Below are 15,807 nucleotides of genomic sequence, written 5' to 3' on the forward strand. Positions count from 1 at the left end.
AAGGAGGTGAATTTTCTGCACAGCTGAGCTGGAAACTTTTTCTATCAGCTCCACATTATTCAGGTTACTGTGCAGGTTCTCAGACCTTCTGTGTGTGAGGAGAAGAATCCAGATTAATGGGACATTAAATTGCTTCTTTTTGGGGGGTTTTCTTATTTTAAATCACATCATCATCTTCATCTTCATCCTCATCACCTTCTTCGAGGTGAAGACTCTTTTTAAAGAAGCACAGATCTGCTGGTGAACAAATGATCAGGACAAATGATTCATCTGCAATTATCTGCTGGATTAATTATCTGTGTGATAAAGTGTCTCTGGTGGTCTGAGGTCTGAACTGTAACATCTCTCATCCTGCCAGAGATCTGTGTTACATGTCACCGCTCATTTCCTGTCCGCTGTCGGTCTGTCTGTCTGACAATGGCACAAATTGTCACAGAAAATATTCAGAATAACATGAAAGAAAATAACTGTTGTTCGTGGCTCAGTTAACTTTATTTTGATAAAATACAGATGGTTTAATGAGATTTACTTGTTTGTATAAAAGTTGGAATGTGAGGGTTACGTTTAGCCGACACACACACGTGGTTACGTTTAGCCGACACACACACACACACACACACACACACACACACACACGTGGTTACGTTTAGCCAACACACACACGTGGTTGGGTTTAAGAAAAAAGAACACGGTTTGGCTTTACAATCTTACAGGAAGTGAACACCGACTTCCTGGCCTACAGACAATGAAAAACATAATACTGTAAAAGCAGTTGTCATTGTATTGTTACTTTGATTTACACATCTGAAAATAAGCGGGAGGAAGTATAAAGTAAACTAAACCAACGCAGTTGTTTGCCCCTGATGTGCTGAGTGACCGGCTGTGTATCATGTCGTCTTGAAAGGACGGCTATTTTTTTTGGTGTTTGACACCAGAAGTCACTGCCCAAACACCAGTATTCAGCAAATTTGGGTTGTCATAAAATGTCACCTGCTTTTTTCTCTGCTGGCTTGTCATGATCTCGGTCTGATGTGTTTCCATACTGTGGTTGTCCACATACTTTTGGCCACACAGTGTATCTGCAGCGTAAAGAGATCACTGGGACTTTAGTTATAAAACCTGAAGTGTGTCTGAAGCTTCAGAGTCATGATAAACATCGTACTGCACACAAACTGTGAGCGTTCGTCCTTCTCTGTTTCTGTTTCTGTCCTCTACAGAGTCTGTGTGACGCAGGGGGAGGACATGGGGATAGGACGGGGGGGAGGACAGAGGGGGGAGGAGGGGAGGGCACAGAGGGACACAGTAACTGCAGTGTGATGCAGACAGAGACACAGAGCTGCTCGATGCTAACAGACGAGCTACGATGCTACATCACATTTAACATTGTACAGCCTCACACAGCTGAAACACATCAGCCAATCAGAGAGCACATACAGAAATGTAATATATATTCAATTCACATATATGAACTATATGTACATGTGAAGTAAAAACATATGTACTGACTGAAATTAGACATTTCTAGTGTCTAAAATTATAGTCAGTGTCCTGACCTACTGAGCTGTGAGCTACTGCGTATGAATGACAAAGAAAAATGTAATTGATGTAGGATATATGTTGACATTATATGTGTAAATATTAAAGATAGACATTGACACAAAATTGTGTATATATGTTATTTTCATAACTATAAATATGTATTATTAACATGTATGTTTGAAACATATTCCTTATAAAAATTCATCATATATATATTTATATACTTGTACATATATGAAATTTAATTTTTGTATATATGTTGTTTTCATAAACTTGATTATATGAATTAAATAAATAATGTAAACACATCTAATCACAACATAATACTGTAAATAAATTAATCATGCAGATATTTTAATAGATTTACATGTATGAAATATGGATATGTTGTAAAGATATATGTTATGTACATCAATATATGTTTATATCATATATGTAAATACAAAAGATGCACATGTATGTTAGAAATGAGTAAGAAATACGTACATAAGCTCCCAAGACTTTTGTAGATATGATGTTTTCATGAACTTGAACATATAAATGTATATCATTAATATTTATGGTCACAACATATTATACTGTATAAAACTTAATCATATAGATATTTTTAATATATGTACAAACATAAAATATGCTTATATTGAAGACATAAATGTCATGTATCATCCCAAAGTCCATCATTATGTGTTGATATTATTTATGTAAATATAAAAGACATTTTTGTCGAAAATTAACAATAACAATATATATAAGCGTTCAGTCTTATACAAATACATCTGATGTTTATATAAACTTACATCTATAAATTAAATTCTGACCATATATGGTCGCAACATGTGACACCCAATAAAATCATAGATGTTTTCAACATATGTACAAATATACATTTTACTGTGGGCATTTCATATGTATATATTCCAGAGGTAAATGTATGTAATATACTGTCTGATGATATCCTGCCTGAAAGGTGACATATATGACGACATCACTGCTGACACAGAGACATATATGTCATATGTTATATTTCCATGTGGGAGGAGACAAAAAATGAGATAAAATGTGTTTCTGTTTAAGAGAAAGTTTCCACCTTCAGAAACAACTGCTGGGTTAGCATGTTAGCATCTGTTTTATATGAGTGGTAATGGAGATGAGAGGCTAACATTAGCTTGCTTCTTTAGCACCACACTGTCTGTGTTTGTGTCTCCCCACCTGTCTCACATCTTTGGCCCAATCCCAATACCCCCCCTTGCCCACTACCCCTTGGCCCTCAAAATGAAGCAACGAGGGGTAGGGGTAGAAATCTTTCCCTAGGAATTGGGACACCACTCACTACGTCACCGCGTCGGTTACGTTCACACATAGGCCTACATAACTATTTTAAACAGGAAGCTGCGAGTCATCTACATTTCCAACTGGCATCAACAATGGAGTCTCCAGTTGAGTTCATCCTACCGATCGCGTTTGCTGCATTCATCATGCTTCGTTTGATGAACGACAGACAACAGGGCAGGGGACTTCTGCTAGCTAGCTAAGCAGCTAACATTACGAGGCACCATAGTTATACTAGCTGGCGTGTTATCGTAATGTGAAAAGTCAGACAAATTTTGCAGAACAGGACAGATGACAGGCGCCAGATAGTGCGAGCTAGCTAGCTAGCTAACAAGCAACCTGACGATGGTAACATTAGCTATGTATGAACTTTTTTCCCCGTCTATTGCTCAGTGGTAGCCATGGTGACGTCTACCCCTCGCTGGCAAGTCAGCATCTGAAATCCCTCGCTCCGAAGGGCTAGTTTCATACCCACTACCCCTCGTTATGCCCCCTACCCCTACACGCAAAAAGGAATTGGGACACCACTACCCCTCGCGGGAACGCACAAATGTAGGGGTAGGGCCAAGGGGGGGTATTGGGACGGGCCCTTTATTTGCATTCACACACCTGTCTCTCTAAGCCTGCCCACCAACCTGTCTGTCCACCTGTCATGTCTCCACTTTCCTCCCCTGTCCATCTGTCTGTCTCTTTGCTCAGCTGTCTGTCCACCATCAGTACCTGTGTCCTTCCTCCTGTCTCTTTACCTGTTTGTCTCTCTGCACCTGTCTGCCCACCTGTACGTCTGTCTTCACCATAAAGTTTGCTGATCGTCAACTTGCAGTGTTGCACTCTGGGAGCTTTTGAGTTAGTTGAAAGAGTATGAACAGAAATCTGCTCTTTAGAATTCAGCTGTCATCTTTTTATTGTGTCTGTCTGTCTGTCTGTCTGTGTCTGTCTGTGTGTCTGTCTGTGTGTCTGTGTGTCTCCACCTGTGTTTCCTTCAGATGAAACTGTCAGAGAGAATCCGTTCAGATCTTTATTCAATCAGTTTGTCAGAAACTTTAAAGGATGTCGATACTGAACTGAAGAGCTTTTCATTATCCGCAATCAACACACACACACACGCACACACACACACACACACACACACACACCCACACACACACACACACACACACACACACGCACACACACACACACACTGTACACACTCGTCTCTATTAACAATAATAGAAATCCAATCAGTGTAATTGGAAACTGTTTACTTTCACTGAGCGATCACTTCAGTCTGCCTCACCTGCTGACCTCAGCTCACCTCCTGTCTGTCTCAGGTTTTTACTCTTGTCGTGTGAACACTTGATTTATTTTTGGTCCAATTTTAAATGAGACGTAGAATAAAGTGATTTTGTTGAAGTACCACTGATTTAAGATCAGATTTGTTTTTATTTTGTTTTTCTGAAAGAAGCGTTCGTCGGTCATGATGTCTCCAAGGGCCGTTTGAAATTTGAAAAACCAGTTCTCATTTCCGTTTTACAGTTTCTGGCCATGATTCATGATGTCATTTAACGATTTTGAAAAGAAACATGATGTATACAGACAATGTGTCTCTGTCAATTGTTAGACAGAGGCATGTCAAATAGTTAGACAACTATTTGACATGCCTCCTCCTTTTTGCCCCTCCCCCACCTCCTTTAGACAAGTTTGGTCCTGAACTGAATCAGGACGTCTGAACTTTTAAAATGACGTCAGAATGAAACTGCAAACGTTATTTATCTGTGTGTGTAAATGAAGCTGTTAGATACTCACTCTGTGTTGTGTGTCTGAAACCTGACTCAGCGTTACGTTACATCATGGACTTCCTGTGTGTGTTTCCAGGCTAAGGACAGCGATGATGATGAGGAGGTGGTGCAGGTCGACAGGGACCACTTCATGGATGAGTTCTTCGAACAGGTAAGACACGACACTCACAGGTGTGAAGCACACAGCTCCCACATGTCCTGCAGATATTACTCACCAGTTTCCAGCTGGAAATTTATTTATTTATCAGCCATTTTGTCACCACGCCGAGGGCTGTGAGGGACGATCAGTCAGGAGTTTTACTTCACTGTAGAAAACTAGATAAAATTCTCCTCCGCTGTCAGAGCACACTATCAAAATATATACTCACATACTATTTTACAACTTTCCTTAAAATCTTTCCAAATATTCACTTTTATTCCTCCAGATTAACTCGACTGTAGCCAAATACATTTTTATGCTTTTCTGCTGTAAAAGATTCTCCAATATTTGAAGCATCATAAAACATTTTCCAAAAGACATCTGAACATCTTTTTCCAGTTATTTCATCTTTAAGTTTCACGCACTAATTTTATTTCTTGGCTGAAACATGTTTTTTTACAGGATTTATACGTCTGAAATAAATATGATTTTTTAACTTCTAAACTCGCCCTGTGTTAAAACACGTCAGCCCTGCTCAGGTTCTGCTCAGATTTCTGTTTGATGATAAATTCATTAAATAATATTTCTACCAGGTGAGTCTGAACCAGAACAGCTCGACTCTGTCGGCCCTCAAAATCCAAACTAAATAAGAACAATGGTTTAAAGATGAGATTAAATGTCTCCTCACTGCGACTGCTGTCACATTAATCATATTTAAGTTTTGGGTCGGTCCGTTACGAAGTTTAATAGACAAGACTTTGATTTTTGAAAATAGATTTTCCAGAGTGAAAATCAAACAAAGTGGGGACAGTAACATGTTCACAAACAGACATTATGGGGACAGTAATGTGTTCACGTGATTACATCATGGGGACACTAACATATTCACAAACAGTCACATTATGGGGACAGTAATGTGTTCACCTGATTACATCATGGGGACACTAACATATTCACAAACAGTCACATCATGGGGACAGTAATGTGTTCACCTGATTACATCATGGGGACAGTAATGTGTTCACCTGAATACATTATGGGGACAGTAATGCGTTTACCTGATTACATCATGGGGACAGTAATGTGTTCATAAACAGTCACATTATGGGGACAGTAATGTGTTCACCTGATTACATCATAGGGACACTAACATATTCACAAACAGTCACATGATGGGGACAGTAATGTGTTCACAAACTGACATTATGGGGACAGTAATGTGTTCACCTGATTCACTTCCTGTCCAGCGTCTGTCACTCAGCACATGCTCCAGAACAAACAGAAATGTGTTCCTGCGCTCCACACTGTAAAATAAATCATCATCAGATGTTCAGAGTCTTAAACTGAATCAAATCTCGGAGTAGTCAGAGCGAAGGTGCAGCTGGAGGCGTGGCGTGACGTGGCGAGGCGTGGGAGAGCAGTGACCTTGCAGTCCGGGGTGGAGGTGGATAATCCTCCATCGACTGGAGCAACACTCACAGATCTGGTGCTGATCTCCCACCTGAGGGCAGGAAGCTTCAGAGCTGATCCATCATCTGGCCACTGTGTGTGTGTGTGTGTGTGTGTGTGTGTGTGTGTGTGTGTGTGTGTGTGTGTGTGTGTGTGTGTGCGATGTTCTGGTTCAGGTTAAATATTCACACTTTTTTTCATTTCATGACAAAAGTTGAGTTCAACGAGATGTGACTTTAAGTTGTTGCATCAGTGAGTGTTGTGATATCACCTGTGGTGATGATGTCACTGTAGCGATGAGGTCACTGTGGTGATGATGTCACTGTGGTGTGTTTCAGGTGGAGGAGATCAGAGGCTGTATAGAAAAGCTGTCAGAAGATGTGGAGCAGGTCAAGAAGCAGCACAGCGCCATCCTGGCCGCCCCCAACCCTGACGAAAGTAAGACGCACACCTTCATCCTCACACTCTACAAAGTCTTCATCACGGCGCGGTGGGATATACGGGCCGAGCTGAGATATTTAAAACTGAAATATTGATTATACTGTATATAATGCAGCACCACAGCGGAATGTGTCTGCAGCTACACGTTGTGTCACGTTGTGACAGTCGTGTTCACATAATATGGCTAACAAGCTAACAGCGCTAACAACAGGTTAGAAATGTGCAACATGTTTTTTCCCGACAGATATCAAACAAAAGCCAGAGACTGTGTCGTATTCAGCATCTGTGAGCAGCAGAGAGAAGATAGTGATATCTCAGAGTCTCCCCCTCTGAGCTGCAGACTCAGAGGGGGAGACTCTGAGATATCACTATCTTCTCTCAGTGCGCAGCACACTGATGAGCAAAACGTTGTAGTTTATGGTCAGTCACGTCTCGCCAACAGAAATGAAACATAGATTTTAGCTTAGTTTCATTATCAAGGTTTAGTTTTAGCTCGTCGTCTCTGACTGAAGATTCAAATCTCTGACTGAAGATTCAAATCTCTGACTGATGATTCAAATCTCTGACTGAAGATTCAAATCTCTGACTGATGATTCAAATCTCTGACTGACGATTGAAATCTCTGACTAAAGATTCAAATCTCTGAATGATGATTCAAATCTCTGACTGAAGATTCAAATCTCTGACTAAAGATTCAAATCTCTGACTGATGATTCAAATCTCTGACTGAAGATTCAAATCTCTGACTGACGATTGAAATCTCCGACATTCAGCGGGCAGCCCTCAGAAATGTATTTTTTAACTTTAGGTTTGATTAAGTCTGTTTGTGTCTGACTGAGTCTCAGTCAGTGGACGCACACTGAGGCCCAGAGTGGTTACAGCACAGCCTGTCTCACTGCATCCTGTCTCAACACTGGACCAGTTTTAAAACGTGTCGTCACTCAGACACAGAAACATGTGAGACAGAGTCCAGGTTGTAAAACACTGGCGATCCTCTCTGATGAGCGTGTTGGCAAACGTCCACCGAGCGCCGCCGTCAGTCCCCTCAGCCCACCTCCACCTGACACATAAAATACAAACTGCTCCTGTTGGAATGTTGAGAGCTGCGCTGTGTTCACCCTGACCCCGCCATGACTCAGCACTAATGACTCAATGTCACTGCAGGAGCCTAAAGCCACGTCTGTGCCGTCATTGCTCCGCACTGTAAAAAGTCTGGACTCAAACTGTGTGTTCATCAGACTCAGGACGCAGCAGCACGTCTCACTGAAGACACATTACAGTCACTTCCTGTCTCTCTAAGGCACCGTTCCTCTAACTATCCATCCGCCAAACTAAACTTCAAAGTTTTTAAGATCTGCATATTTTTTGCTAATGTCTAATGAACATTTAGGAAAACAGACGGTTTCATGGTCATTTTCATGATGGAAGGAGCCTTCCAGCCACTTCACCACCAACGCAGTTTGACGTCGCCATTTGCTGGACTTCAAGTTGTGACATCAGGTGATCTAAATTCAATATCAGGACAACAATTGATGCTGACGTCACTTTGATATTTTCAACCCGTTCTCAGTCCAAAGTCAACAAATACCACCGCTTAGTCCGTGACTTCTACATCAGACGGACAGCCTGAGAGAGAGTTCATGAACCTTTAGTGAAGGTTTCACTTCCTGCCTCCAAACTTCATGTCTGTCTTTTTGTTTGTCCTGTTTTCAGTTGGCTGTCAGGATTTAATTTAACGTCTCTGCATGTTGATGTTTTTTTTCTGTTGTTGCATGAAAATGATGATTTTTCTGTTTCTTTTCCAACTTTTCCTTTTTTTATATTTTACCTTTGTGTTCCTCATTCCCCTTATTTTTCTTTCTTTAAACCTTCCTTCTCTTCCTCTCACCTCCTCCTCTTCCTCCTCTGTCTGGTCTCTGATGTGTTTCCTGTTGCATGCCGCCCGTGACGTCTGTCGTCTTCTTCTGGTTGAAGTATTTAAACTGCATGAAGTCCAGTTAACCTCAGAGGAGATGAGGAGGTTAACCGCTGAGGACATGTGAGTGACGTCTGACTGTCTGATGAGTCTCTGCCACCTTCTTCTTCTTCTTGTTCTTCTTCTTCTTCTCAGTTTAACTCAAAAGACTTGTCCTCCTTCAAGTTAATAACAACTTTCAGTCACTTGGTGAATTTTAAAAGTCTTAAATATGCTCAAAAAAGAAATGTTTTATTGTGAAACTGAGCATCACCAACAGAAACTTTGCTCCATTGAAATTAAACACCAAAGAAGAAGTGACAGCAGCGTAGACGTTAACCAGAGAAAGTGTTTTCAGCACAGAGGAGAGTCTGACATTATTCTGAATTTATTTAGAATTTAAAGTTAAATATTAAAATTTATCTGAAATTTAAATACTGATTTTTTTTCCTGAAGTTTAAATTACTGAATTTATCAATAGTTTAAATATCAATTTTTTTTCTAGAGTTTAAAAACTGATTTTTTTCAAGAGTTTAAATATCTTTTTTCTAGAGTTTATATGATATATATTTGTGTTAATATGAGATGTCAGAGACGACTCTCAGAGATAAATGAGATTATGAATAAATGAGATATGATATAAATTCATCCTCTGACGTTCTTCAGATAAATAAAGTGAAGAAAGATTCCTGTCGTGTAGAAACATCACTTCACTTCAGACTCTTCTTCTTCCCTCTGGTGAAAACACGTCGCTTTCTCTTTTCTTCTTCTTCTTCTTCTTCTTCCTCCTCCTCCTCCTCCTCAGTTCTGGGTCAGCTCGCTCTCCGCTGCCAACAGACCATCATACAAAATGCATTCCAGTGTTTCTGCCTGAATAATGCATGATGGGAGTTGTAGTGAGAGGGAGAGGAGTTCAGATGCAGCTCTGCTTATTAATCGCAGCCATTCATAAAGACTCAGCTCAGCGCCTGCCTCTCATTGGCTGTCCACGCTGTCACTCAATCTGTGTGTGTTTGTGTGTGTGTGTGTGTGTGTGTGTGTGTGTGTGTGTGTTGACATCAGAGGATTTACACTGATCATTATCTGCCTCGTTAACGCTAATGGATTAACGAACACGTTCCACCAATCAAATCATAAACTGTGTCTGCTATGATGATGATGATGATGAAACACACACAAACAAAACACACAATAAAGACAAGGAGGAAGAACATGTTACAAAATAAAAGCTGCAGAGCAGGAGAGGCACTGCAAGAGTAGAAATACCACAGTCTGAAAATACTCGAGTAGAAATGTTACTTCAGTCAAAGTATAATCAGAAAAATGTACTCGAAGTGTCAAAGTACTCATTATTAGGAATGACTGCTTTTAAAGTGTTATCAGATTGTATCAGTAACAAACAGGTGTCAGAGCATTTCATGTCAGAGTTCGTCCATGTGGAGCCATTTTCAGAAGCTTTGTTTACTGCAGGGTGGATTGTAGTGACATCATATGTTTGTTTGTTTGTTTTTAATGAGGCTGTCAGAAAAATGTGGTGCAGTGAAAATATGAACATTTCCAAATATGAAGCAGCAGAAAATGGGAACACTCATGTTCAGTTTTTAGTTTCGCTGAGATGAACATGATCCTGAATAATTTATCAACAACAAGTAAACATGGAGGACGAGTTGAGTTTGTATCAAACAGGAACCTCATGTGTCACCTTCGTGTCACATTCAGCCTGATTATTAATGCTCAGAGTTTATTAGTTGAGACCAGTGACGTGCACGGCCATTTTTGGGAACAGATGCTCAAGCATTAATTTTAAAAAATAAAGTTATATACAGTAACATGTTTCGCTTACATACATACCTATTTTACTGGGGAGGGATTAAGAGGAATATTGGATTTCTCTGGAACGCTAACTTTTTAGCACATTAGCTAACGTTAGCTTCCATAGAAAAACAAATACTGGATTTCCCTTAGCTCTTTAACACATTAGCTAACGTTAGCTTCCATAGCAACACAAATATTGGATTTCCCTGTAACGTTAGCTCTTTAACACATTAGCTAATGTTAGCTTCCATAGCAAAACAAACAAGTGTGGTCCTCCTTTGTAAGATTGGCTTCCTGTGACATCATCCATCCACTGAGTGAGAGCATACGGGTCGGCCAGTCTGGTCCCGTTGGTCAGTGTTTACTTATTCAAGTAACACTGGCGGTCCCGGAGAGTGAGTGACCTGACATGGTGCGTTGGTAAATTCAGTCTGACGCTCTACACTAAAATGAGAGCCCTGTTGGTGGAAGAAACGCAGCGTTATATTTCTACATGAATGAACCAATGGTTAAGTTAATCACACATTCACTCCGCTCGGCGCTCTGCTGCTCCGTCTCCACAGACAGAGTGTCCAGAGTGCGCTCTGCCACTCTGAGAGTGCGCTGCTCTGGATAACCCAACGCTACATTCAGACAGCGCTCCCAATTTATCAACGCTCCAGTTTGTGTCAGAGTGCGCTCCCACACTCAGAATGAGTGTTTCTGAACGCACCACTCACATCATCTTCCTCCATCGTCTAAAACAAGACAACACAAATTGTTAGCTAGCACTAGCTAATTGTTTTGCCTCCAGCTAAGCCCCGCCCACCAACAAACGTCACTCTGTTTACTGACAGTAAAAGAGAAAGTAAAAAGGCCCTTATGTAGTCGGAGGGCAGACAGGGCGGGTGACACCACCTGGAGTCAGTCTGTGCACGTGCCCAGTCGAGACACACTGATTTTGAAATTCTGGGACGATACAGATGTGGGTTTTTTTTTATGTTGTTCAGTTTGTTTTTGTTGTTATTTATTCTCCCTTTTGTTGCCAGGGAAACAAAGAAATGGACACAGATTAATAATGGTTTCATCTTTAAACTCACATCTACAGAACAACTACAGACATTAATCTTTCTCTTCCTGCTTTTACTTGAAATGTTTCCATAAATCACCTCAAATTTTAAAATAAAATCTGCACGTATTATCGGCCTCTGTGTGTTTCCGAGCTTCAGCGTCTCGGGCTAATAAAAGCTGCTGAGCTGCACAGAGAGCAGAGAGGCGGTCAGACGGAGAGAACAGGGTGAGTCAGAGGTAGAAGAGGCTGAATGGCACTGCAGCGCTCGTAAATCTGACTGCACTGCTGCAGTTATCACACACACACACACACACACACACACACACACACACACACACAGCTCCCCTCCTCCAACGTGGCTGACATGATGTGATGTTACTGTTTCTGCACACACATCATCAAACACCGACTTCACTTCTTCTTCTCTTGTGACCTTTTCTGCTGCCAAAATCTCTTCTTATAAAAGTGTTCAGACTCTGAAGCCTTAAAGGGACAGTTCAACATTTATTTACCTCTTCTTTGAGGGTCAGATGGATGTTAATCTGGTGTGTGTGTGTGTGTGTGTTCAGGGGTTTAGCTTAGCTTAGCATAAAGACTGGAAGCAGAGGGAAACTGTAAGCCTGGCTCAGAGCATAGAATACACGGTGATATAGTCAGAAACTTTATTTTGAAATGAGACAATATAGTAATCTGTCTGTTTTAATTTGTCTTTGCAGAGACCAAGCAGGAGTTGGAGGACCTCACAGCTGACATCAAGAAGACAGCCAATAAAGTTCGCTCAAAATTAAAAGGTACGCAGACATGTTCTCTGGAAACATCTTCATCTTCTACAATTAAACACATACAAGCACAAAATAATGAAAGAGAGCATCCAGAAAAGAATATTAGATCTCATATGTCCCCAAGTTTTCATGCACTGATGCTTTGTCACACCCCTCAGCGTCTCAAAGCAACGCACAGGGCACCCATTACACACTGTCAAGTCCAGTTCAGACCAAAGAGGAGTTGAATATAACAACGCTGCCAACGCTATGCTCTGTAACGTAGTAAAAAGCAGGTGGTTGACAGGAAGTGACCACCATGAGACGGTGTATCATCTCTAGTCAACAACTCTCTGTGCTTCTGATCTGTAACGTTGACAAGTGATCACGAACATGTTTTCATATACAGACGGTATCATATGTGACGTTATAGAGTGTCAGCGTGTTTTACCTTCATCGGGAGATCAGTTTATTACAGGATTTACGGTATTCAGTTGACCTTCAGCTGCAGCAGCAGAAAATATTCAGAAACAGTGGTGGTGATTTATCAGGCTGTAATCGCTGGGACAGCCTCACACACACACACACACACACACACACACAGTAACACACACACACACACACACTGTGTTGGTTCATGCTGAAGGTTCAAGGACATCACTGCTTTAATGTGAACAGCCAGAGGTTTGACTACACACACACACACACAGGCCTGAGGAAAGATGAACACACATTATGTTGATACACACACACACACACACAGACTGTACATATGCAGTCTGAGAATAGCAGTGATGGTGGAGATAAAGCTATAATTGGAGTCCCCACGAGGCCTGACTGTTATTGTCCTTTCACACACGCACACACACACACACACACTGCAGTCTGTTTCCTACTGTAGATGTGTCGTCCCTCAGGGGGTGCATGGTGGAGCCCACAGGATCTTTTCTTGAAAAGTCGTTGTCTCAGTGTGTCTAATTCAAATTGTGTGTTCGTACTCGTGCAGTATTTTAATAAAACTACATAAATAAATTTCTCATGTTTTTGTTAATAGACTAAATTGATTTAGTCATCATCGGTTGTAGCACATGGCGGCAAGGGGGTACAGTGGTTAGCACTGTCACTTCACAGCAAGAGGGTTCCTGGTTTGAACCTCAGGATGGGGGAGCACCTCTGTGTGGAGTTTACATGTTCTCCCCGTGTCAGCGTGGGTTTCCTCCAGGTGCTCCGACATGTTCTCCCCGTGTCAGCGTGGGTTTCCTCCAGGTGCTCTGATATGTTCTCCCTGTGTCAGCATGGGTTTCCTCCGGATGCTCCACAGTACCACTATTCTGCCATTCTTGTCATCCAAAACTAAAACAAAACATTATATAGAATGGCTGAAAGGGCTCTCCTAAGGGTCACCAATGATTGACTGATGGGTGCTGATTTTTGGTAATGTTCTATTTTACTGCTTCTTGACTTCGATTCGACACTGTCAATCATAACATTCTCATCATTAGACTACATCGTGTGTAGGTATATCTGGAATTGCTCTGAAATGGTTTGAATCATATCTCTCAAAGAATTTTCTGTGTCCATTGGTAATTTTGTTTCGTCTTCAGCTCCACTGATGTGTGGGGTGCAACAGGGATCTATTCTTGGTCCTGTTCTGTTTTCACTTTACATACTTCCATTAGAAAGCATTATCAGCCATGTTAGTGGAGTATCCCACCTCTGTTATGCTGATGACACACAAATCTACCTGTCCTTTAAGGCATATAATGTTAGCTGTCTGAGCACAAGAAATGGATGACTTGCAATTTTCTGCAGCCAAACTCCGACAAGAAGAACTTTTAAGCTCAACAATGGTTTCGCCCCCAGTTATACAGCTGAGCCGAGCCTATCCTCACTAGTCGTCCCTAGGTCGAGGCTGGCAACTAAAGGAAACTGGGCTTTTGCCATCAAGGCCTCGAGGCTCTGGAATTTTCTGCCTGAAGAGATCAGGCTTGTTTTTAAATCATTTATAAAAACATATTTTCATAGGAAAGTTTCCCTTTTAATGCGTCATTTGCAATGTTTGGCAGTAACACCTGACAGTAATAATATCACAGTTTCTCCAAAACCAAACAACTTGTTACAACCTCACTTTTGTTATCACGTCACTACTGCCTTGAAATACAACATCACATCAGCTGACTCATTTCCGTGATCATGGAGCTGCACAAGAACGTCACAAGGCAGCTGGTGATGAAGATGGAAACATATTTTACCTCAGCAGGTGGAAATATTCTTGTTGCTTTGATTCTGTCGGAGGAAAGACGACAAGAACTCTGCTGCTGCAGGAAGTCGGACTAAAACACGTCCTCAAACCTGTGAAACACTGACTACGACTTGAAGCTCCAGGAAATACACCCCACCAAAGTTGAGCCCTCCTCGGCTCAGAGGTCAGCTGTAGCTCTGCACTGGCTAAACAACCCAAACTGGACTTTACTGGTGGACAGCTGCAGACACAGAGAAGTGATGAAGCTGGTGGTTGAATATGTGGTGGATGAAATGTTGCTCCATGAGTGACTCTGCGTCTGTCAGACAGATCTCTGCGAAAATACCGCTCACAGGTAACTGAAGACCTCCAGGTGAATAGAAGCTGTCTGTCCTCAGCTGCACTCAGCAGTGATCACTGTGATGTTCACACAGAGACACATGTGAAGTTTGAGGAGATACACAGGTACTAGTTTTATGGGGTGTAATGGAAAAGTACTATATCAAGTAGTGTAACTAATTAAATTTTTTATAATTTTTAAAAAATATTTTATGTTATTGTTTCTTATTTACATGCACTTTGTGACCTTGTTTAGATCATTGATCTACAAATAAATTATTATTATTATATTTAAATAATGAGGCTCAGAACGTCTCTGATTTTCCTGGTCACAAAAACAATTCCATTTTATGTAAGAACAAACAAACAAACAAACAAACATCACTTTGTGTTTTGAAATTAAAGATGTCCTCAAACTGTCACACACACACACACACACACACACACACACACGCACGCACGCGCGTGCGCACACACACCCACACACACACATGCGTGCGCACACACACACACACACACACACACACACACACAAACACACAAACAAGGACTCACAGTCTGTTGCTTACTCACCCAGTTTTATCTCACTGTCACAAAAATCCACACAAATACACACAAATAAACCACACACACACACACCATCAGTGCGATGTGATATTGCTGAGTCATCGTGGATCCAGCAGAGAGCAGCTGGGCCACGAGCCAGCACACACACACACACACACACACACACACACACACACACATTATATAAGCGCTTCAGTTTGTCTCATCACTCGCTGGAGACAAACCGACATCACAGAGTCACATGACACCAGGACAGACCTGCAGCTGGTTACCATGGCGTACACACACACACACACACACATACAGTTCCAGCTGATGAATTAATTATCAGCTGTGATTTTTGTGTAACACAGATTTGACCTCACAGGACTTCACCTGCAGCCAAACTGAAGCTTCACAG

General features: G+C 41.4%; 1 protein-coding gene across 1 annotated transcript in view; it reads left to right on the plus strand.

Moving 5' to 3' along the window:
• Positions 1-15,807, plus strand: part of stx1b (syntaxin 1B) — a 73,435-nt gene that overhangs the window by 34,825 nt on the left and 22,803 nt on the right. Inside the window, exons 2-4 of the mRNA XM_050068444.1 lie at positions 4,726-4,800; positions 6,576-6,675; positions 12,215-12,289. Of these exons, the coding sequence (XP_049924401.1) occupies positions 4,726-4,800; positions 6,576-6,675; positions 12,215-12,289 (250 nt within the window). The remainder of the gene's footprint in view (positions 1-4,725; positions 4,801-6,575; positions 6,676-12,214; positions 12,290-15,807) is intronic.

This window comes from Epinephelus moara, chromosome 18 (genome assembly GCF_006386435.1).
Source record: "Epinephelus moara isolate mb chromosome 18, YSFRI_EMoa_1.0, whole genome shotgun sequence".
Classification (NCBI taxonomy): domain Eukaryota; kingdom Metazoa; phylum Chordata; class Actinopteri; order Perciformes; family Serranidae; genus Epinephelus; species Epinephelus moara.